At 43.0% G+C, this 22,798-nt stretch overlaps 2 protein-coding genes across 2 annotated transcripts in view; one reads left to right on the forward strand and one right to left on the reverse strand.

Moving 5' to 3' along the window:
• Nucleotides 1-13,944, forward strand: part of npr2 (natriuretic peptide receptor 2) — a 47,657-nt gene extending 33,713 nt beyond the window's left edge. Inside the window, exons 13-22 of the mRNA XM_062553817.1 lie at nt 154-313; nt 434-589; nt 1,185-1,353; nt 5,554-5,700; nt 6,618-6,741; nt 8,946-9,014; nt 9,545-9,719; nt 10,850-10,948; nt 12,477-12,568; nt 13,273-13,944. Coding sequence (XP_062409801.1) covers nt 154-313; nt 434-589; nt 1,185-1,353; nt 5,554-5,700; nt 6,618-6,741; nt 8,946-9,014; nt 9,545-9,719; nt 10,850-10,948; nt 12,477-12,568; nt 13,273-13,335 — 1,254 coding nt within the window. The 3' untranslated portion in view covers nt 13,336-13,944. The remainder of the gene's footprint in view (nt 1-153; nt 314-433; nt 590-1,184; nt 1,354-5,553; nt 5,701-6,617; nt 6,742-8,945; nt 9,015-9,544; nt 9,720-10,849; nt 10,949-12,476; nt 12,569-13,272) is intronic.
• Nucleotides 13,945-16,517: 2,573 nt separating this feature from the next.
• On the reverse strand, nt 16,518-21,513 carry spag8 (sperm associated antigen 8). The gene is made up of 6 exons (XM_062554708.1): nt 21,345-21,513; nt 21,026-21,185; nt 20,708-20,753; nt 19,682-19,799; nt 18,813-18,875; nt 16,518-16,945 (listed from the first exon to the last, which is right to left on the reverse strand). The coding sequence occupies exons 1-6, from the start codon at nt 21,423-21,425 to the stop codon at nt 16,850-16,852; spliced, it is 564 nt and encodes a 187-aa protein (XP_062410692.1). The 5' UTR covers nt 21,426-21,513; the 3' UTR covers nt 16,518-16,849.
• Nucleotides 21,514-22,798: the final 1,285 nt, after the last annotated feature.

Raw genomic sequence — 22,798 nt, forward strand, 5'->3', positions numbered from 1 at the left:
ATTACCCCGAATATTGCTTTCAAATATTATGTGTTTTATTATGTTTTGTGTTTTTTTCAGTATATTTAGAATTCCTTGCGGTTCTGCTACATTTGCCCCATAAACTGTGGGCGAAACGTCTTTAACAGTCAATTTCATGCTTCTCGCTGCCAGGGAATGAACTTTCTGCACAATAGCTACATCGGATGCCATGGAAACCTCAAATCGTCTAACTGTGTGGTGGACAGCCGATTTGTGCTGAAAATCACCGATTATGGCCTGGCAAGTTTTCGGTCATCGTGTGAAAACGAGGACTCGCATGCATTATACGCAAGTAGGTGAACGTGCTGCGACGGCTGGCCCACGTGCGGCCATTTTGTGTGCTGTGACATTGCTGTGGTTTGTTTCTAGGCATGACTGTGACTCTTAATATGTCAAAATATTTGTGTTGCAGAGAAGCTGTGGACAGCTCCAGAGCTGTTGATATATGATAGGCATCCACCACAGGGATCCCAAAAGGGCGACGTGTACAGCTTTGGCATCATTCTGCAAGAAATCGCCTTGAGAAATGGACCATTCTATGTTGATGGCATGGACCTCAGTCCTAAAGGTAACAGTAGAGCAGGATAACATTTACCATCTGTACAATTAAGTATTACTTGGTGTGAATTTGTAATATGTAGGATGTTTGTTCGCTCAGTTTATTTAGTTTTGTTTTCAATTTACTTTATGAAGACCAATAAATTTGGAATGTTTGTCATGCTGTTTCGGTCTCAGTATTTATATTCTTATTAAAATATGTTTGTGTATGCACAGCCCTGTATGTAATGATTTGCCAGTCTATAAATGTATCTGTAAAAGTATCTACAAAACCTCTATGGGTGTGGGTATGAATGTATGTGTGTCTTTGTGTGTGTGTGTGTGTGTGTGTGTGTGTGTGTGTGTGTGTGTGTGTGTGTGTGTGTGTGTGTGTGTGTGTGTGTGTGTGTGTGTGTGTGTGTGTGTGTGTGTGTGTGTGTGTGTGTGTGTGTGTGTGTGTGTGTGTGTGTGTGTGTGTGTGTGCACGTGCGCACTCTCGCTCCTGAGAAAATCTGTTTTGTCTTAGTGGATTTACTATATATTCCTAACAGAAAACATGCAACATAGCCCCATAGTTAACAAAAGCCCCTCTTCCTCCCCCCTCCCCCGTTATTTCCTTATGACAGAGATCGTTCAGAAGGTGCGTAACGGGCAGAAGCCGTACTTCAGGCCCAGCACCGATAACAGTCGCCACTGTGAGGAGCTGACCATCCTGATGGACGGCTGCTGGGCTGAAGACCCTGCCGAGAGGCCCGACTTCAGCCACATCAAGATCTTCATGATGAAGCTCAACAAGTGAGTGTAGAGTCCAGTAACATGGTCCAGTATCAGGTGGCTTCAGCCACATCAAGATCTTCATGATGAAGCTCAACAAGTGAGTGTAGAGTCCAGTAACATGGTCCAGTATCAGGTGGCTTCAGCCACATCAAGATCTTGATGATGAAGCTCAACAAGTGAGTGTAGAGTCCAGTAACATGGTCCAGTATCAGGTGGCTTCAGCCACATCAAGATCTTCATGACGAAGCTCAACAAGTGAGTTCAGAGGTGCGTTCAAATTCGCAAACATAGGCGAAGGTTTGCAAACACTCGCAAACTCGCACTCTGTTTGCCTTTGAGTTTTGGGTGAACGTTTGCGAACACTCGCAAACAGTCTGAGGACATATAGTTCTCTACACATATACAGTGGAGCTGGATGTGAGCTGGATGAAGTCTTACCGTTACAATGGGCTGTTTGCACTGACTCGGCGTTGTGAGTCTGCGTTGCTGGTCACTTAAAAGTGTGCTGCTAGTCACTTAAAAGTGTCCTGCTAGTCACCTTAAAGGCTCCCTTAACAGTCTTTTTTAACCTTAGTGTAACGGATGCCAGCTAGTTAGCTGTGCGAGTAGAACGTTTGCAAACCTCACTCCCCGACGCCTCAACAGCGCTGCTGGCAAGAAAGCTAGTAGCCTGGGCTTTTAGCTGGATTGTTAGCGCGCTCGACTCCCGATCCGAGGTGCTGCTGTTTCGCGGGTTCGAGTCCGGGCGTGTGCACATCTAGACCGCAGTGGTTCCACACAATGCAGGTTACATTAGCATAACCTCATAATAGGATGATTACCGACCTAGCAACATTCTGTATTCGGATGGGAACACTACCCCCCCCCCCCCCCCGCCTTCTGAAATCAAAACTTAAAACAGCTGCTATGCTACAGGAAAGTGTATTTTTTGTGTTTTGCATGCTGTTCTCTTGAGCTTGGCTCTGATGTAAAGACTCTGGGATCCTGAGATTACAAAGGCACCAGGAACTTGTATGTGGCGGCTAAAGACCCGGCACCATATGTCAATACAGCCGTGGCCTACTGGTTAGGGTTTCGGGCTTGTGACCGGAGGGTTGTTGGTTCAATCCCCAACCAGTCCACGGCTGAAGTGCCCTTGAGCAAGGCACCTAACCCCTCGCTGCTCCCCGAGCGCCGCTGGTTGGGCAGGCAGCTCACTGCTCCGGGTTAATGTGTGATTCACCTCACTGTGTGTTCACTGTGTGCTGTGTGTGTTCACTAATTCGGTTAAATTGGGTTAAATGCAGAGAAACGAATTTTCCTCACGGGATCAAAAAAGTATATATTCTATTCTATTCTATTTTAATAAGACCAAAGGAGTGGTGGGACGCTCTGATGCATGATAGGCCGGATGCACCGAACCGGAGCTACAGATGGTCCTTTGAGGTTATGTGGTTTCTGTGATAAAGTTGTCTAAAACTCCCCTCTGGGCGCTTTTAGCTGTCAGCGTTATCAAAAAGAACACTTCAGAGTATTTTAAGTTAAAAATACAACCTTTTGTAAGTGTATGTGAGGCCATCCAAAGGTTGTGCTCTTTCTTAGACTGCAGCTTATTCTGTTTGAACATTTATTTGCAATGCAGGGGTTGTGAGAGTCCCTCAAAACATTTGAAAGAAAAAGACAGTTTGCAGTGTAAATGTGTGTATTGCACGGCTAACCTTTAGGTAACCTTTGGCTAACCTTTGGTCAGATGCAGTGAGCACAGATTAAAAGGCCATGACATAAAGGGTGAACACATGCCATGAAAAATCTTTTTATTCAGATGTTCCTAACATTGACGAGCATATCTGCCTTAAACACAAGGACTTCCAATTCCTGTGAGGGGAGTATTATTCTTGGTGAAACTCTTGCTCTTGCCTTTCGTTATTAAGGTCAGGAATTATATAAATATGTTATGTAATATTTCACAATTGTAAAGGCAGAAGGTCTTTTTGTAGTGCATATTGATGGTCTTTTGATGGAAAGGTACATTTTATGCAGATAGTATTCTCAACAGTGAGCGATTCTTGTTTTTTTTGGAATGTGAATTACCCTTTAACATTTAATAGGTAGAGACAACCTGTTCAGACAACCTTGATTTTGTCAAGCATGACTGTCTTTATGATATAGTTCAAAATATTTGCATAGTACTTAGATAACTATAACGGCTCCCAATATTTCTTCCTTTTTATAGCAATTTCTATGAATTTCTTCCAAGCACTTCTTATATGAACAGCATTCCTTATCTGACAAACAGCTTTGGCATAGAGACACCCACACAGGGTGTTTTTACTTGAATTAACACCTGACAAAGACCTTGGTCGAAAGGTTGTGCAATAAATTCACTTTGGGAGCAGGAGCAACAGTCTGCGGGTACTTTTTCCATTTTTCACGGCCTTTCTTACCCTGCACCTGCACCAAGTTGGATGTGCATGCACTCTCTGCAACCTCACTTGAATTGAATGTTATACTATAGGCTATATTTTATCATTATCTCAAGAGTCTACCATTCCTCCTCATGATAAGATGTTGTGATAATGCATGATAAATGATGCAGGTGATGACATGTTTCCATGTACTACATGGTTGGCAGCTCACATGTAACATGAGAACAGAGATGAGTTCAAACTGTATTCGAAGAAGTAGAAGACTTCATTGCTGGTGATGGTCAGGATTAACTTTTACTTTTTTGTTTCTCTCACTACTGTAAGCTGAAGTGACTTGTGGCTGAGAAAACTGTTGGATAGTTCACATCATCATTTATATCATTATAGGCAAAAATATCATGACATACCATGATATAGTTTGAAGTCTAGATTGCCCATCCCATAAGCTATACTACTCATCATGAAAAGCAAAGTGTGTCAGCCACATCGAATGCAACGTTAACTGGCACCCCGTTGATCTGCTGTATCCAAATATACCACTGAGGAGACAGATGCACAGATTGATGTTCCCGGATGAATCAAGGCCTCTCTCTCTCTGATGATAGATGGATATTCCTCAGAGGGTGGAGCCTTGAATCCTTCTGCAGCTGTCTTTCTCTCTCTCTCTCCCTCTCTCTTTCTCTCCCTCTCTCACCATCTGTCTACTGTAACTATCTACATCTGTATGGTTGGCCCTATAGGAAACCAAACCATATACAATACACAGTTCTACACACGACACATATTTACATTTATTAAAAATGTAGGCCATGGAAACAGATCGCCCACGCTAACGTGGTAGTGTATCTATCGTCATTACATAAACACTTGTTGCTGTGTGTGTGTGCGTTTGAGGGTGGATCTGCTATTCTAGGTTTTTGTGCATGCTGATGATGGGGTGAGTCCAGGGAATAGCAGCATCCTCAGTAGGGTCCACACTGTATTGTCAGTCATCCCCTGGGGTCATGCAAAGTTTCACTTTAGAGAGAGACTTTGTAGCGACAGCATTCGTGTCGCAGAATCTCTCCCATCCCAGGTCAAAGCCTTTTCATCCCACGTAATGGCGTCAAGCCATCCATCACCAAAACCAATTTCTTTGATGAGCCGTAAGAGGCTGTGGCACTTTAGTCGCTCCATGCGTGTAGTTCATCATCCGTGGTCGTGCCGGCCTGAATGCAAACCTTCGATGTAGCCACGGTTTTGTGTTGGGGGATTTTTTTCACAAGGTCAGCTTCAAAGCAGCGGTAATTGTGCATGTCTCCCCTTCTCCTCCAAGCGTGTTACAGTTTTGATCTGTGCTCGGGGCTTCTCAGAGCATGTGGGATGGTGTTTTGTTGACCGTAGGAAGATCTGAAATTCCACACGTTTTTTTTTTTTTTGTGTGTTCAAAATGGTGACTCACTCAGACAGTAGAACCAAAAGAGGAGAACAGGCATTTGTTTACTCTTTGCTAAAAACATTCAGCTGTTTTCTGTTTTCTGGAAGTCTTTAAATACATGGAATTAGTGTTTCAAAAGGAATTTGTACAAACAAGACTCCTTATTCTTCCAGAGAAACAATTTAGAACGTTCTGGATATTAGCTTGGTAGCAAAGCTCTCTTGATACTGGAGAAAGCATTCTAAATTATTCTTAAGTAGAACTCTTAAGGGTTTGTGTTGGCTCAAGAGCATTCTTCTACAGAAAAGATCGTGGACATCTTTTTGGAAGAGTGTGGTATTTCATATTCAAATGACATGTAATAATAATCAACTTTGCCATTTTGTGTTGTTGCAGAGAAGGAAGCACAAGTATTCTCAACAACCTGCTCTCTAGAATGGAGCAGTATGCCAACAACCTGGAGAACCTGGTCGAGGAGCGAACTCAAGCGTACCTGGAGGAGAAGCGAAAAGCCGAGAATCTCCTCTATCAGATCCTGCCGCAGTAAGATCGCCGATCCCTCCATGTGACTCCCCCTCTTTCCTCCCCCTTGAAATGTTTCCAAATTCAGCCATCACCGAGTTGAAACCCTCTTCTCATCCTTTTTGCAGTACAAGCGTTAAACATTTGATTGCAAACAACTTGTTTTTTGAACGTTGTCTTTAAAAAGAGCAAAGATCAAAGGCAAACCCAGATGAAAACAACTAGGAGATTCATTACTGAGCTTCGAGAGCAGAGTAGGATCACATTTTGAAGCTGTCTGACAGCAAAGAAATGACACTAGACAAGAAAATGTTTCCTATCTGTTGCTAATTTAGCCGTCCATTGTCTGCCTAAATGATCTCCATCGCACAAGAAGAAAAGCCTTGAGAAGCAGAAGAGATGATGTTTCCCAGGCTGAGATGTTCAGTCCTCTTACTCAGGAACAGTTCCGATAATAACACTGCTATACAGAGATCCGCTATTTTTTGTTGGAGTAGTATAAAAAAAAACCTAGCGAAATTACTGACAGGCTCTTTTGGTGGTTTGGCATCGGCTGTTAAGACCTCCCTGAAGCGACTGATATTATTGGGTCTTCACCCTTTTGTCTGTGAATAAATTTCTGTGCCAGTGCTAAAAGTTTCCCGTTAATTTAGCAGCTTGCTGCCATCAATGCTCATGCAAATACTAACAATTTGCATAAGGCCCCAGGTATGACTCAAATGGAACTCGGCTTCTGTTAATTACAGAGAAGTGAATGGTCTGCTCATTTGAATATGCCAAACACGAGTCGAGTGCGAGAGAGTGCGAGTGAGAGAAACAAATTGAATGCCTCACATTGTGTGTGTGTGTGTGTGTGTGTGTGTGTTTGGTGTGTGAATCCACTCGACTCTGCGGTTCGGCTCCTGGCCTCAGGCCTCCTCATTTCTGTCTCCCCGCAGTTCGGTGGCGGAGCAGCTGAAGCGGGGGGAGACGGTCCAAGCCGAGGCGTTCGACAGCGTAACCATCTACTTCAGTGATATCGTTGGCTTCACATCAATGTCAGCAGAAAGCACACCGCTACAGGTAGGAGGACTCTCACGGCACGGCACACGCACACGCTCCACTGCTGCTGCTGCTGCTGCTGGCAGCCAATGTTTCACCCATCAGCTTTTAGCAAAGACACAAAAGGGAGCCTTATTCCTGAGAGCGCTGTTCGAACAGTCTGGTCAGATTTTCAAGGCGCACGAGCCACTTAGGGGTGAGCTATACACTCTCAGATAGTTTTTACGCTGACTTTATTGAAATAGTGTTGAAATGTGTCTGAATAATGTGTCCTTTTCGTTCAAACAGTATGTGCATTCATGAAGCTGATTTCACTGTTTCATTGGAGTTACAGCAATATGGGGTCTCAGGGGACTGCAGTGTCTCTCCCTAAATAGCCTGGTACTTTTAATGAACTGAGCGTTTCTGGAATGAGTTAGATCATTTTGAGTTTCATGAGGTCAGTGTCACCTTGCAGAGAGCCCTCGATATGCAAATCTCTCTCTCTTACTCGCTCTCTCTCTCTCGTTCTTTCTCACCAACACAGTATGCTTATATAATGCAGATGTCCGAATCCTAGATAGTGCTTGTTGTCAGGAAAACAACTGCTCTTTCTCACTTTGACGCAGAAGTGACTCACCGGAGGCAAGCGCTTTATTTTTTTTTTCTTCTCCGTTCCTTCCTTGATTTCAATCCTAAAAATACACCAGTGTGTTCCTACGAGCATCGAACACCCTCTTGCCTCTTATGTACGCCTGGTCGTGATAAAAGGCGTATTGACCTTTTGGGGAAGAGGGCGGATGGAGAGCGCATTGCCCCAAAATGGCCTTGTATTCCGCCCTGTCACTCCTGTCCTCGAAAGTGCACTTAAATCTCCCACAGGTTGTGACCAGAGCCAAGAATGCCATCAAAAAGGTTTACGGAGCAATATGTTACGGAGGAAAGCCATAAATCACATTTAATAGAAAACCGTAAAGTTAAAAGATGATTTATTTACACAGCTCAGCTGCTACTTCAAAAACATATCTCGTCTATTAATGTTTACCAGTTGGACCACTGAAATCAGAACTCAGAGACAGAGTGCTAGTGCGAGAGTGTGGACACTGTTCTGTAAATTTGCCATATTTCTTCTTGACCCTGAAGCAGATGATGCTAGATAAGACATAAGATAGAGTGCATCATGTGTGTGTTCGAGATTCTGTGAAATCAGTAAGGGGTAATGGACAACATGGCGTTTGGTTATCAGGAAAATGCGCAGCAATGTTATTGTTCTTATGGTTGGAATCTAAAAGCTCTCTTCCATACTCCATATTACAGGTAATTGTGAAATAGACTGATACAGATGGATACAGATGGGCTGTCCTTGACGGGCGTTTCACAAAGCTGTGTGTGTCGGTCTTCTGTATTCATCGTCGCTGCATTGATCAGCTCTCATTTGATCTGTATGCCTAAATCAAAGTCAAGCTGTGCCTACAGTAAATGATTCCTCTAAGGGCGTGTTGTCATGGTGCATTACTGCAGTCCCCAAATCAATCGGTTATGTTAAGAAATAGAGAAATAAATCTCTCTGTGGGCCTGTAACTCCCCAGCACATGCCTCCATAACTTTTGCTGTGATTGGTTTGGAAGGGTTTTTTTTTTTTATGTTGTTCTGAGTTTGTTGTCATTGTTTAAGTTCATTGTCTTCATTTTTAACCAGTCCTAATGTATTGCTCAGCGAGGACTGTTTCTGGGAAGACGTCCAAAGAAAGGGGGAGGCAGAAAATATTTTAATTTGACCAAGCGCTGGGACTTCATGCACTTAACACATTGCAGGAGTCTCTCAGTAGACCTCAATGGGAGATGCCAGGCGCTGTAGACACAGTGAAAATATTGTGCATTCTTTCCAAACGCTCATCTCCCCAGATAAGGCACACACACTAACTTTTTAAACGTGATCCTTAATGCAACTTAACTGCACATTACCCTGGGTTGTGTAACTTTGCCCGAAGCACTTGTTTTGTTCAACATTTGAAGGGAAACTGGTCATTGCTGAAGTTAAAAAGGAATTGTAAACTTGTGAAAAAAGACAACTTCTAAAAGTCATTGTTTTGTTAAGAGTGTATAACCTATTTATTACCAGTTGTCTTCCCAGTTATTATCAAGCTTTGATTAAATAAAAAAAAAAAAGAGATAAAAAGATCTTGTGTAGAATTATTGTGTAACATGTGTTATATGTCCCTTCTTGTTTTGTTTATCCGCCTACAGGTTGTGACATTACTGAATGACCTGTACACATGTTTTGATGCCATCATTGACAACTTTGATGTGTACAAGGTGAGTCACCGTGTGTTTACACCCACCTCTCACACCACACACAGCGGGCGCCTTTTGACATTTAACGTACCAGCAGAGCAGTCATTTTCACCAGCAACGTGGGGTCCCTGTGCTATTCACTGAGCTTACAGTACGTGTGCCTTGAGTGAGATAATTTAATATTGTGCGTGCAGTTTTCACTAAGGAACGATGGAATGACACATGCCAATGCTACTGGGAAGGGGTGGAATAATGATTATGATTGTGCTGTTGCTTCCGCATCCTTTATAATGAATCATAATGCCTTGAGAATGAGTGGTGTGGAAATGAGTTGCCTGAGATAGATAGATAGATAGATAGATAGATAGATAGATAGATAGATAGATAGATAATAACCTGTAAAATTTTATTTATTCCTGCACGTCACTCTGTTGATCCCGATGCCCTGGCAGAGCCTTGTTGAGGACCTTGTGTCTTGTCAGGAGGGTGGAAGGCTTGTGCCCTGTCAGCCTGATGAGCGCTCAGATGTCCACCTTTACCTTTCTCCCCAGGTGGAGACGATCGGAGACGCGTACATGGTGGTGTCAGGGCTGCCGGTCCGGAACGGCAAGCTTCACGCGCGAGAGATCGCCAGCATGTCATTAGCCCTGCTGGAGCAGGTGAGGACGTTCAAGATCCGACACCGGCCCAACGACCAGCTGCGGCTCAGGATAGGCATCCACACGGGTAAGGGTGCCGCACCGCGCCGCGCCACGCCACGCTCCGCCTTGTCATGCCAGCCTCATTCCCGCTGCTGTCACTGCTATTTGTGGATGCCAGGCTGGTTAAATGCCAAATGACTCACCTGTTGGCTTGGGCTGTCATCTTTTTAACCTCGCTGTTACACAACGTTTCTTCAGAGGGAATATTTTCGTCTGCTGCTTTCGTTCCGTTTCTCTCTCTTTCAGTCTCTCTCTCTCGCTGTCTTTCTCTCTCTGGTATGGATAGACGGTCCCTTTTCCCAGAGTGTAGCAATCACATTGTGCAATAATTGGCTTCATCATCCATAGATAATTAAATTAGCTGTTTGAAATGCTGTTTGGCCTTAGATTTTAAAGTCCATGTATGGAAATATACACAAACGCACACATTTATATTTATCCAATCTCCAAGACAGACAGTGTTAACATCAAGAGATTCCGTATTCATTTGAAATGTAAATATATACGACACGTATGGCATGTTTATATACCTGCTAACCACTCAATAGTGTTGGGGCAGATACCTCAGAAGTTTGTCCCTGCCAGCAGGGTCTTAGGCCTTCCCTCTGAAAACTATCACACTGGCATTTGACACTTCAGTAACCAGACAAGAACGTCCACTGAAAACTTTTGTGTGAATGCCGTCAGCTGTTCTCCACTGTTAATCCCTGTTTCACAAGAGCTGTGCTCCCCAAAGCCTTGTGTACTTAACGCCTTTCTCTCTCTGTCACTGTTTTGCCGATGCTGACAGCCAAGCCGGCGAAATCCTCTCTCGGTCCGACACTCGCGTGAATGAATAGCAGAGCCGGATTTGATTGGAAAGCGTTGCCTTAGATGTGTGTCGGCCATTGTATATGTTAAAGGGATGCTGCTGCCGTGGTTTATAATGAGCTTACACTCGGAACGTGTCTATTGTTCCTTGTTGAGTTCTCCTGGCTGTCAGATCTTTTTTTTTTTAGTTGTTGTAAGAGGACTTAACGGCTGCGGTTCGTCCCGAGGGTCTCATTTACTTCCCCGTTTTCAGACACACTCCCTTTCACACTGTTTTCTTGTTCTCTTCATCACACTCATACTCTCTCTCTCTCTCTCTCTCTCTCTCTCTCTTTCTCTCTGTAGGACCAGTCTGTGCCGGTGTGGTGGGTCTGAAAATGCCAAGGTATTGTTTATTTGGAGACACTGTCAACACGGCATCTCGGATGGAGTCAACGGGGGAAGGTGGGTGAAACAATGCGCCCGGCTGTCAGAATGTCGGGGTGGCGCAGTTGTGCTGCGTGACAAAGTTATAAAAAGATAAGATGTGTTCTCAGGACAAGAGGAGAAGACCCTCTACTACCAGCAGTAAAGTAGACATTCCTCTTGTCACTGCTGCATTTTTATTTTGTTTTTGTAATTTCTCACGTCATCTCTCTCAAATGGCACAGTATAAAGTTATGAGCCCATTTAGTGTATTGTGTTCAAACCAGGCATGATTTTTCTGGGGTGGCATTTATGTACGTAAAACATTCTGATTGCAATTCCAATACTTATTTCCAATGATTGCCAAAACTAGATGGGACTTACAAACTAAGAGATGTTGAATGTAACGTTAGTCCTGAAACACTTCGGGGACACTTTTGTCTACTTATGTAATGTGTTTACTTGTCAGTCTTTGCAACATTTCTTGCCAGTACTGTGATGTATGTTGGGGATAAATCAGGGTGTTAACATGAGATTCTGTTCCCTGTGAGCTCACTGCCTCATGACATGATGTTTACTTGAGGTGTCTCGAAAAAAACACCATACAGTATAGTTACACCCATGCTTTCATTCGTTTAGTCATTCTTGATTGACGGACGGTTGTCTTTTACGGTAGTGTTATTATTAATGTAAATAACTCCTCGAGATGAGAGAATATCACATCACATTACACTCTACATTTGCTTCCAGCAGCTGTCTCTCTGACAGCTATTGATAACATTTCAACCTCCAAAACCTGAGGCGAGGTGTTCGCCACACTCCTGTGGTCTGGTGTGGAGTGGAGAGCCGTGCTCTCATACCGTCCCTTGCCCCCCCCCCCCCCCCCCCCCGCCACCCTTAGACCGCCGCCATGTCATTCATACCCGCTCCCCGATCACAACGGATCGACTTACACGCCAGCTTCCTGTTTAGGGCTTTCATGTGCTTAATAGCGATTAATAATTAACTACAGCCATGCTCTCACTGCTCGTCCCTGAGGGTTTCTTATTATATAGCATGGCTGGGATCTTCACCATCTGCTCAGGGGGGTCTCCTCAGCACATGGCTTCCAGAAAGTGAGAATTATCAGGGGGTGGGGGGGGGGGGGGGTGGCTCTGCATTAGTCATCGCAAAGATGTTTCCAGTTTGTGGACCGCTGATTGGCCATATGGAAAAGACTATAATTCACTCGCTGCCATGAGTCAGTCCATATATTGTAACTGTCGTGGTCCCATGCGGACGCCTCGTAGGGGTGTGCTTTATGAATGGACGAAAGGAGATGGTGCACTTATGTGATTGTCCTGTTGGTATTTATTGGAGTGTGTGGGTGTGTGTACGTGTATGTGTATTTACATGCACATCTCTACGTGTCCACAGCCTTGTCCTGTTGGTATTTATTGATATGTGTGTATGTGTGTGTGTGTGTGTGTGTGTGTGTGTGTGTATGTGTATGTGTATGTGTATGTGTATGTGTATGTGTATGTGTATGTGTATGTGTATTTACATGCACATCTCTCTGTGTCCACAGCCTTAAGGATACACATGTCCTCGACCACCAAAGAAGTGCTGGATGAGTTCGGCTATTTCGACCTGCTGTTACGAGGTGATGTGGAGATGAAGGTGAGTAAAGACAGCGTCTGTAACGACTCTCACTCCCGCCACTCATTCATAATCAGCGTTAACGATCCGCAAACCCAGAGGGGAAGAGCGAGGACATTGCAGAGAGACAATGTGACGGCGCCCTCCCTCCGCATTCACAATCAATTCACTGGGCTCCCTTTCCCACTGATTGCACCGAACTGTGTCTTTGTTTTGTTCCCCGAGTCAGATGAAATAACAGGCCACCACACCCCTTCCCTCCCCTCCCCTCTCACACTCCACCTCTAAGAATGTCCTGTGCTGTTGTCATTGCACTTCTCTTAGCTTCTCACGTTACGAAAAAAAAAAATGTGTTCCTCATGAGCAGGTCACAATGGACCCACAGAGTCGCTGACCCCGAACCCGATCGGGGCAGACTCGGTACCTACCGAGTCATGAAAGGCCCGGACTGCTTCTCGGGTCAGCAGCAATCCGGACCTATCTCAGCGCTTCTTTGTTTGGCGAGAGTTCATCTGGCACATACTGTGCCTTCTAACGCACTGGGCAAATATGATTGATTAGCACTCAGGTGACCAGTCGATGCCGCTGTCATTTATAGCAATCACAGGCCCCTGCCCCATCTCTCCGCCCCTCCTCTCCTCTGTTGATTACTCTTGCCACTGAGGATGCAGAGTGCTCATCAATGATGCCTTTATTGATTGCTTCCCTTTCGTTCCCCTTTCCAGGGCAAAGGCAAAATGAGAACGTATTGGCTTCAGGGGGAAAAGACAGATGTCTATGTTATCTGAGACGCCGTGCTGATGAGCAGGAAAATCGGCTGACTGCTGTGGACGAAGGAGCCAGCGTCGGTCAGTCCACCACCACCACCACCGTCCATCCCATCTCCCCCATCACTGTTGGGAGGGGAGGTTTTTCCTCTGTGCACATGAGCAGAGGTTTTTAAAACTAAATACCTTTTGGAGAGAGGTGATTCCAGGTATATTTATTTACCTGCTTAAATTGCAAATAAGAATAAAACTCAAAGAAAAAACAAAAAAAACATGATATAAAAACAAAACCGATTAAAAACACTATTGTAAAGACGTTTTTATGAAGAAGCTTTTGTGTCTCAACAAAGGAGTACTTTTCAGAGATGAACCCTTATTTTCTGTGCTTTCTATATTCTGATTTGTATCACGTGTTTGGAAATCAGTGAGCATAATGTATACTTGGTGTTTCCATTCAGTGTAGTGGGAGAGAAAGAGATAGAGAGCCAGCACAGTGTCTTAGGGTGAATGGTTTTGTCAATGCAAAGGTACAAGTGAAGTTCCACGGTGGCACTATACACAGATATTTGTATATATGTATAATCAAGACATTGTAAAATATTTTGTTCAATAAACTGAATCAAATGCTCACTCTGTGTCTGTTTTCTTTTACAGTATTGTTTAAGTTTCGCTGGCAAGATTTTCCCACGTGAGATTAGCGAGTCTGGTCCACCACGGTTGTAGTGTAGTGTATCCCTTGGCTGTTTCACCTCGAGGAACTCGGAGCATCTTTGGTGCTCAGCAGAATGTGATGTGCTTCTAAGGCTTCTCTGGCTACCATGGCTACCATTTGCTTGTCAGATGGAGAGAAGACAAAAAGGAGCCAAGAAGCCAAGCAGCAAAGGGGGAAAAAAAGGTTGTGCAGGAGCTAAAATGTGGACCACTTTTTAGGGATTCAAGAGGCAGGAAGATTTAAGTTGGGAACATTAAACATTATTGTTTCATGTGATCTCTTAATTTATCACTATGCAGGCTAGCCTTTTGGGAGAACAAAAACCATGTATATTACTAGGCCCATGTAACTGTATGGAGTGAATATGTCTGCAAGGCTGAAATGCCACAATTATAGAGGCTAAAATGTTATTTGATATGTACTTGATATGTATTATTTCCGCTAGAAGAGCCTGTATAGAATGTGTTGTATTAAAGGTCACAGAGTGCATATAGACAAAATCAAGCTCATGAGCCATTTTTGTTTGTTTGTTTGTTTGTTTGTTTTAGCTGTTGTTTTTATGAACAGGCATCTTAAGTACCATAATGCATATAAGAACAGGCCTGTTTATGTGGTCATACTGTGTGTGTGTGTGTGTGTGTGTGTGTGTGTGTGTGTGTGTTTATTTTACTAAAAAATAGTGTCCTATTTTCCTAAAAAATAGGTGTCTGTGCGTCCCTTCGTGTGTATGTTTCAACATCTACGTAGACTACATGTTTATGTCTCATGACCGCCATCTGACAGTGCCAGTGCTTTAGTGATAGTGGCGCAGCAGCATCAGCAGTAGCAGCGGTGCAGCCTCCCTCCTCCATGACTCTTAATTACCACCCACTCCGTGTGCTATCGCCGTGGAGGCTGCTGCTGTTGCCAGGAGGTCAGTGAGCAGTGTGGTGGCATGGCCAGATACATCGTCACACGGCTAAAGGGCTTCTATGAAAATGGCTCAGGGACGAAAATATGCTTCCAAATGAAAGCAGATACAACAATACCAGCCCAATTATTTTGTGTTCAGGTCAACAGAAGGGAAATGTGTGTATCTTTCAATGGTTCAAATGTTTGTGTCCCTCAGTGGTTGAAGTGAAAAGTCTACACATTATGAAAACGGTGGTGGAATCTGCAGAAGACAGATAAACTTGAAAGGAGTTTGTTCCATCTTAAGTAGCTAAACAAACTCTTCCAGCCAATTTTAATACATGCCAAAACCCATCACTTGTTAGGGACCAAGATAATTGGCATGAGTTTCATACCTAATTCACACTGGTTTTGTCTCATTTTATGAGATGATGAATCGTAGAAGCCGGTTGCATTAATGTAGTCTAAAAATGACTTGTTGCCATAGCTACCCAGCTAATCCCCGTCGAAGCGCACCAGGATTGAGCGCGCAGTAGAAAGGCTTTTCTGACTGACACCCAACCATGTGAGCTGTGTGAGACACCGACATCCATCGCATCAGTCGATTTGTCATTAGTGCGGCTCAGCCTTTCTTCTGACATCGAACGAGTGTTGGTCCTCTCTTCAAAGCACAAAAGGCAGAGCGCATTTGTTGTCAAGCTGAAAGGGGATTGTATGTTACCTTAGTGGTGTTTCACCCATTCATAATAGTCGGAATTTGATAATAGGTCTCTTCACAAGAAAACAATTTTGTTACAAAATGGCACAAGGTGTTTTGTTGTCTTTCTATCAGCAAAGTGCATTAGCTGCTAGAGTGATGGGGATAGTACTTTATTGTATTCTAGTTATAGGAACCAGGAGTTTATAACTGACTTGTGTGGTGAAAAGCACAAATCAGTGACCATCAGAAAACTGAATATTTATCGACAATACAACTGGTGGTCATTTTAAATGTGATACAAGTAAATGTGCCTTGACCTATCTGTAAAGTAAGTTTTGAGAAATGTGTTTTCCGAATAAACAAATATAGGCCTATTATGTTTTTAATGCTATAATACTGTAGCGTACACCAGATAATACAATGACAGACTGTGTGCGTTTCATGAGTACGTATCTTCTGCCTCCACAGAAAAAGAAAAAAGAAAAAAGCTGTGCTGTTTTTCTGACACTTATTGGCACGTCACATGAGCACGCTCATCGTTTGTCTGGGCAAGGGTGTAATTTTTTTGGACAGTTCACATTAATCTCACCAGCTGTTTTTTGTTTGTAGCCCTTAATTATTACCAGTTGATAGAGAAATCACGGCTGTTTTTTGTTTAGGTAATTCTAGGCTGACGTTTTTAGAGTCTTGTTAGTGCCTTATTCAAAAAAACAAAACAAAAACATTCTGCTAACGCCTCCATTTTTTCCCTTTGAAAGAAATGACAAACAGCTTAACAGTCGCACATCAAGTATGGACCATTTGGACATAGTACAATTAGGTCTTTCGATCTTGTTGTTATTATATTATTTGTATTTTAGAATAACGTGTTAATCACAATGTCTAACTCCAAAAGCCATGTAAGCATGATAGACTCATTCCTATGATAATGTACTACAGACCTTGGGCAGTTCTTAGGATTATCACACCATGAATTGAATTGGCCATTTATGCAAGCGATATTCATGCTTATGATTGACACTGACAGCTAAATAAATACCGAATTATGCAATTTAATTACCTTATAAAAATGCATAACAGCCGTTTATCATTTCCGTATAATAACAACTGTAAAATACACGAAAATTTAATTGTAGGGGAAATATGAAAAGAAACTGTGCATATGAATGAATACTGCTATTTTGAATACCATGATAGTGACCTTTTGCAAAAACGGGCCCATTCTAAATTGTCTACAGCATAGCATTATCCAGCTGTTCACTGATAGGCTTGCTGAAGGACGCATTCTTCCTGAATGGTGCATCTTTGGTCGTGACAGCTGTAACACCCTGTGAGGGAGGAAAAAGTGTAAACATGTTACAGCACTGCAATAGTGCAATGCAATATAATGCAATGCAATACTTACAACTATACACAACAAAACAAGGGGGAAAATGCTAGAGGGCATCAACATTCTAAGGAGACAGAGCTGGTCCGTTGGGTACTGTAAGCAGCAGAGAGTCACCTCTTGTTTCCAAGCAACTAAACACTGAGGTGACCATGTACTATTTTACCAGCACAGGCAACCAAGCCATTCCTTTCGTGTCTGTCAAAAAGTTCTAAGATATGTGAAGTTCATACTGTAGTTTCCATAGCCTCCTACAGATGTAACATACTTTTGATGTGTGAAAAAAGTTCAACAATGGGTTGCGCAGTATCGCACAGTGAGGTGATACATGTTCAGCTCATTTTGCATGTCAATACCATAATATGCACACTGTTCATTGCAATCATAATTATAATCAATCATAATATTCTTTCCAAATTCTAAAATGACCAAAGTCAATGGTACTTCATTATATGTGGAATGTTAGGAGAGAATACTCGGAGCTGATAGCTTGAAACACACACACACACGCGCGCACGTACGCACATGCATGGACACACACACACGCGCGCACACACACACGCACGCACACACACACACACACACACACACACACACACACACACACACACACACACACACACACACACACACACACACACACACACACACACACACACACACACACACACACACACACAAGGCTAGTTTAATTCCACATAATTCCACAATAGGTCTTTCTGTTAATTAATCCGTGTTAATTGCTAATGCTGGTGTACATTGAAGTGATAAGGTATTAAGCTGACCACATTTATGGTACAACTCAGTGTTTGGGAACCATAACATTTTGCAGAACTAATGCCACCAGAGCTTTTTGAAAGATTATGGGCCTAGCATTAAAAATATGTCTCTAATATTTAACTGTGCAATGAAAGGCTGTGACAGCTTTCACAGTGTCTGAGACAGCTCATTTTCATTTAATTAGACTCCTTTAGAATGCAACCGAATGGACAACAGGAAATATTAAGAAAGATTATATCCCTCTGATTTAATTAAATTTGACATGGTAGTGAATTCTTGTGGTGAGTAGACTAATTATATTTTACAATGGTGGCCAATTGTCAAACATGTGGCAAATGCTTCTCGAACAGCACGCACTGTATCAACAGTCGAGCATTAATGCAGACTAATGAGCACGCGTTCATCTCAAATTGGACTTCAGTGACATGGGCTTCTTAGAAGACGGGCCAGGCACAATAAGTCTCTGTAGCCTTCTGCGTGGTCCAGAAGTTACTTGTCACGCTGAGAGCAGCTCTTTTAAAGGAGCTGTCATCAGCGCTTGGGGTGGTTTTATGGAGGCCAGTGAATGTGGGAGGTATGGAGGAACTGCATGTAGTATGTAGTACGTGAAAAGAGGGTCTCTAGGAACTGCACAGTGTTCCTAAGTTCCTACAGTGTGACAGGGCCTATAATGTGATTTCCCTTGTTGCTGTCAGGGATCTAAAAAGCCTCTGTCTGAATAGATCCCTAGATGTTGAAACCACTTGAGTCAATTCTGTGTGCTCCCATAATCAGCATGCCCTTCTGATCACTAATCAGGGATTTTACTGTGACAACCGTAACTTCCCAACTATTAGCCGCAGCTTATAATATACATTGATTTTGTTCTACAGCTATGAGGTTAATACTCGACGGCAGTTAATATGGTGTTAATATGATTTTGTTTCTTTTAACTTGCATGAAACATTGTCATAGGTCTTACACACAATGCGGCTAATACACAGGAAATTACTGTCAATAGTCAACCCTTGGAAGGGCTGTACACTAACCTGCAGATGGTGGTAGTTTTCACTCCACAATGTGATGGCCTGGTCTGTTCTGTGGTCATACTCCTAAAAGAGAAGGAAAAGAGAGAGTTAATGGCTTACTTCAGATTGCCAGCATAACAAAGTGGTAGCCTATACTTAAGGCCGTAGTTTACACTGATTTTAGAACAGCTAAGGAGCGTTCTTAGGCAAGACACGCACGCAAGCTTAGCTTTTCTAAAATCAGTGTTACAGGCTCGAGTAGCTTTTCTAAAACGGTTAATACATCTTTCTGGCAAGATTTCATGAAACAAAGGCAAAGCAACGAGAAATGTTATGATGTATTCATAGATAATCATTCATCCACCAAAAAATATATTTCCTCTATCTGAATGGTTGCCAAGCAACATCGAGATGCAGCTACTCTAACCTTTGTGTAAGTACATGTAGTGGTAGCCGGAACTATCCATTTTAGAAGTTGTTATTAGGCTACTGTAAACTAATAACTAAACTAAACTTTTCTAACAAGTCTGAATGACATCCCTATAGTATCATCCTTATTCATGAGTCACCAATGGACATCACCAGGCCCAGGACTCTTCCAGCTAAAGCTGTGTTGTATTGATTTTCAGTGACTTCATATAATGACAGTCTGACTAAAAGACAGTGGCTGAAGCCATATAAAAGTAAACTTATACTATATTAAATATCCCTCCAGTGTGCGTAATTGTTTTAATTGTAGGTTTCATGAATGAGATGGATACAAAACAATGTCTCCTACTTATGTTGAAACTGTCAAAATGTCCATACATGATACTATATGGACAGGATAATGAAAATGCTTTAAAAAAACCACACACTCCAAGGGCCCATGTAAGGGCACAGGAGCTGACCTGGGATAGAATCGTGGGGCTGACACATCTAAAGCCCTCCACGGTGTAGTCTGTCTGGGTGGTGGAGCAGAATTCAGTAGCTGGTGGGTCTGGATTGAACTCTGCCTGGACCTCCGCACTGTGGGATAATATTTTACACGATATGATGACATTTTGAATGATGAATGTGAGTTGTTATAATACAGTAGTTGGCTCAGGTATTTATGTCCAATGGAGATACAGTACTTAAGCAAGCAGTGTGGCTACTTATGTAACCACAAATAGCAAAAAAAAAAAAAAACACACACACAAAAGCTGTTAAAAAAAAGCCCTCAAACCGCCTTGATAACTCAGGTTTGATGTTGGCATCTTTCTCAGTGTAGGACAACATGTGATTTTGTGAGCCATCAAGCATCCTTTCAAGCTCCTCTAATTGAAGATGTAAGGAGCCACCACACGACTCATATTCAGAGAAAGGACATCATTTTAATCAAAGCCTTTTCTTCAAGTAGAACCCTTGTTTTAAACAGAAACCGCAGTTTGCACCACAGTGGGGTGAGATGCTTCAATGACAGTCATATTGCATTTAAATTGTAGATTTTTATGTTTTGTTGGATGCTTGCTTATTTATTCAATCATCTATTACTGTAAACAAGTGTAGAGCCAAAACCACTGTTAGATGTGGGTTGTATTGGAGTGGACAGACTAGTAGCAGTAATAAAAATAAAAATATATATATTTGTCATTATTCTGATTTGGGCTGCTTAGAAATATTCTAACACGTATCTGGGGTTATAGGCATATTGTCAAGCACACCACATTTTCACAAACATCAAGCTGACAGCACTTACTAAACGGCTTTAATGACTACGAAACTGACCAGGAGTTCTAGCCTCTTACATCATTTTCTGCCCACTCTTTCCTCCCAGACAAAGACAGAGGCAAGCTTAAAAGTTTATCCTGATTCTCAGATGACTCTGAGGTCAGCCTTCTTATTTAAACACAGACCGGTCAAAGAATAGTGTAATAGTGTGTCGTCTCTTTTACCTTATTTTCTCAAAGAGGTGTTTCTCCAGAAGCTCTCCACGCAATCCTATGAGCAAACGACATATCTTTTATCAGCAGATTCCTCCACATATGCCATCATTCCATTATGCTTAATGGGCTACCTAAAGTAGCCTGTAGGCAAGGTGTACAGTAAGTGGCCTACCGCTCTGTAGCCTACGGATCATCTGAATGCCATTCAAGCATGAATTCAGTTTGAGTGAGCCTAATCAGATTTCATTCCTGTGTTCCTGTGTCGGCGAATCTACAGCACACAGGCTACGTGTATCAACACCTGATGAGAGGCCTGCCAGTCCCTACCTTTCACTCTTACGCCAGGGCCCTTTGGAGGGGTGTAGGAGGACTTCACCGTGCTAAGCCCTTGCATTTTAGCCGTCATGTCCAGAGTCAGAATTCCCCTATGACCGGTCTTCTGGATACTTGTTCTTGGCATGGAGTCGACCAGTAGCGCAGTAGCTCGCTTAAAAAGTTAAAAGATCGAAAGGGTGCAATCAGTGGGTAGAATAGGTTATCCGAGTAGCCTACTTCTATGTGGTCCAACCGATGGTTAGCCTGTAGTAGGCTAGGCCTACCCTACAAAGTTGCCACGTTTTGACTGGTTACATAGTGTCTCACTCACCTCCTCAACCCAGTTGTCCAGTAGACATTTGCCAACAGATATCTCGTTATTTTCCAGCGGCTCCTCCTCGGGAACACTCATGTTGATACTTGTGTGAGTGATGTTTTTGTGATTGCACTCACTTCTTGTAGAAGCTAGAACTAGGCTGGATCTCAAAGGCTTCACACACAACGAGTTGACTGCTACAATGTTACCATGGCAACAGTAAACAGTTACATTGTGACTTCACTGACATCGCCAGAGAAGCTGTATCCTCCTCAGGTTAATCCAAGGGGGCAGGAATATTTCTTTTAGGTCTATGGGTTAATCCTGTCTTTAGCTTTCAGTTTTTGTATCATCTGTTATGTCTCTTTTTGTTTATCACAATTTCGCAACATAGACGTAGATTTAGGCCTACTCTATTTTAGGCTCGAGGCCTAGCAATAAGGATAGACAAAGAAATTGAAAAAGGCTACATAGCGTTGACGTTTTACTGAAAAGACATCAGGATGAAACTTTTTCCAGCATCATTTGTATTGGCTTGCTACCAACAAAAAGCTGTTTATTTATATTTGTTGTGTCTTTTTAAAGCCGTTTATTTGTGTTGTTTATATCACAGCTTTGGCCTGAAATTTCAAATTGCCTTGGGTATAAAGATTAAGCAAGTCTTCTTGGTTGTAAATAATGTCTCCTGTCACTTTCCAAGAAACTTGGCTTTTCAACATGGAAAATGAAGGAGTAATGAGATGTTGATGCATCCTTTTCTAGCTGTGCACCCAGTGGGTTGCCAGTGGGAACATCTTGAATCTGGTGAGAAGCATTGCTACACAAATTGTAAGTCAAAAGACCATTTTTCTCAGCCTGTTCTTTTCTCTCTCTCTCTCTCTCTCTCTCTCTCTCTCTCTCTCTCTCTCTTTTTTTTTTTTTTTGAGTGTTCGTCTCTCCGCATGTCTACGTCCACACCCTCATCTCCTAATCCCAAGTCGCTGTGCTCACATGGCACGGCTGCATGACATATCGTCACCACGTCTGCTAAAGTTGACTTGACAAATCGCCCCTCGGATGCACCAGCAGGGCTTCACAAAGGGACCAGTCAGTGCGGCGGTGCCTCTGGAGAGGGTGTGTGCTGTGGAGGAGAGAGATGGGGAAGGCGAGCCCCTGATTCCAAACAGCTGTCTGCGGAGTGGAGTGGAGTGGAGTGGAGTAGAGAGGAGAAGTTAAAATGTTGCTTCCTGTCTACTGCGCTCCAGACGTGTTATTTAATGCAATCGCCAACACTGTCCTTTTTCTGCCGAAACCACACAGCCCACTACAGCTGAGCGGCCAAAGTGCTGAATGAACCACTGGGATTAATGAACCTCAGTGCTTCACATGACTCTCTCTCACACACACACACTCTCTTCCTAACTGTGTGTGTGTGTGTGTGTGTGTGTGTGTGTGTGTGTGTGTGTGTGTGTGTGTGTGTGTGTGTGTGT

This window comes from Sardina pilchardus, chromosome 14, assembly GCF_963854185.1.
Source record: "Sardina pilchardus chromosome 14, fSarPil1.1, whole genome shotgun sequence".
NCBI classification, from domain to species: Eukaryota; Metazoa; Chordata; class Actinopteri; order Clupeiformes; family Clupeidae; genus Sardina; species Sardina pilchardus.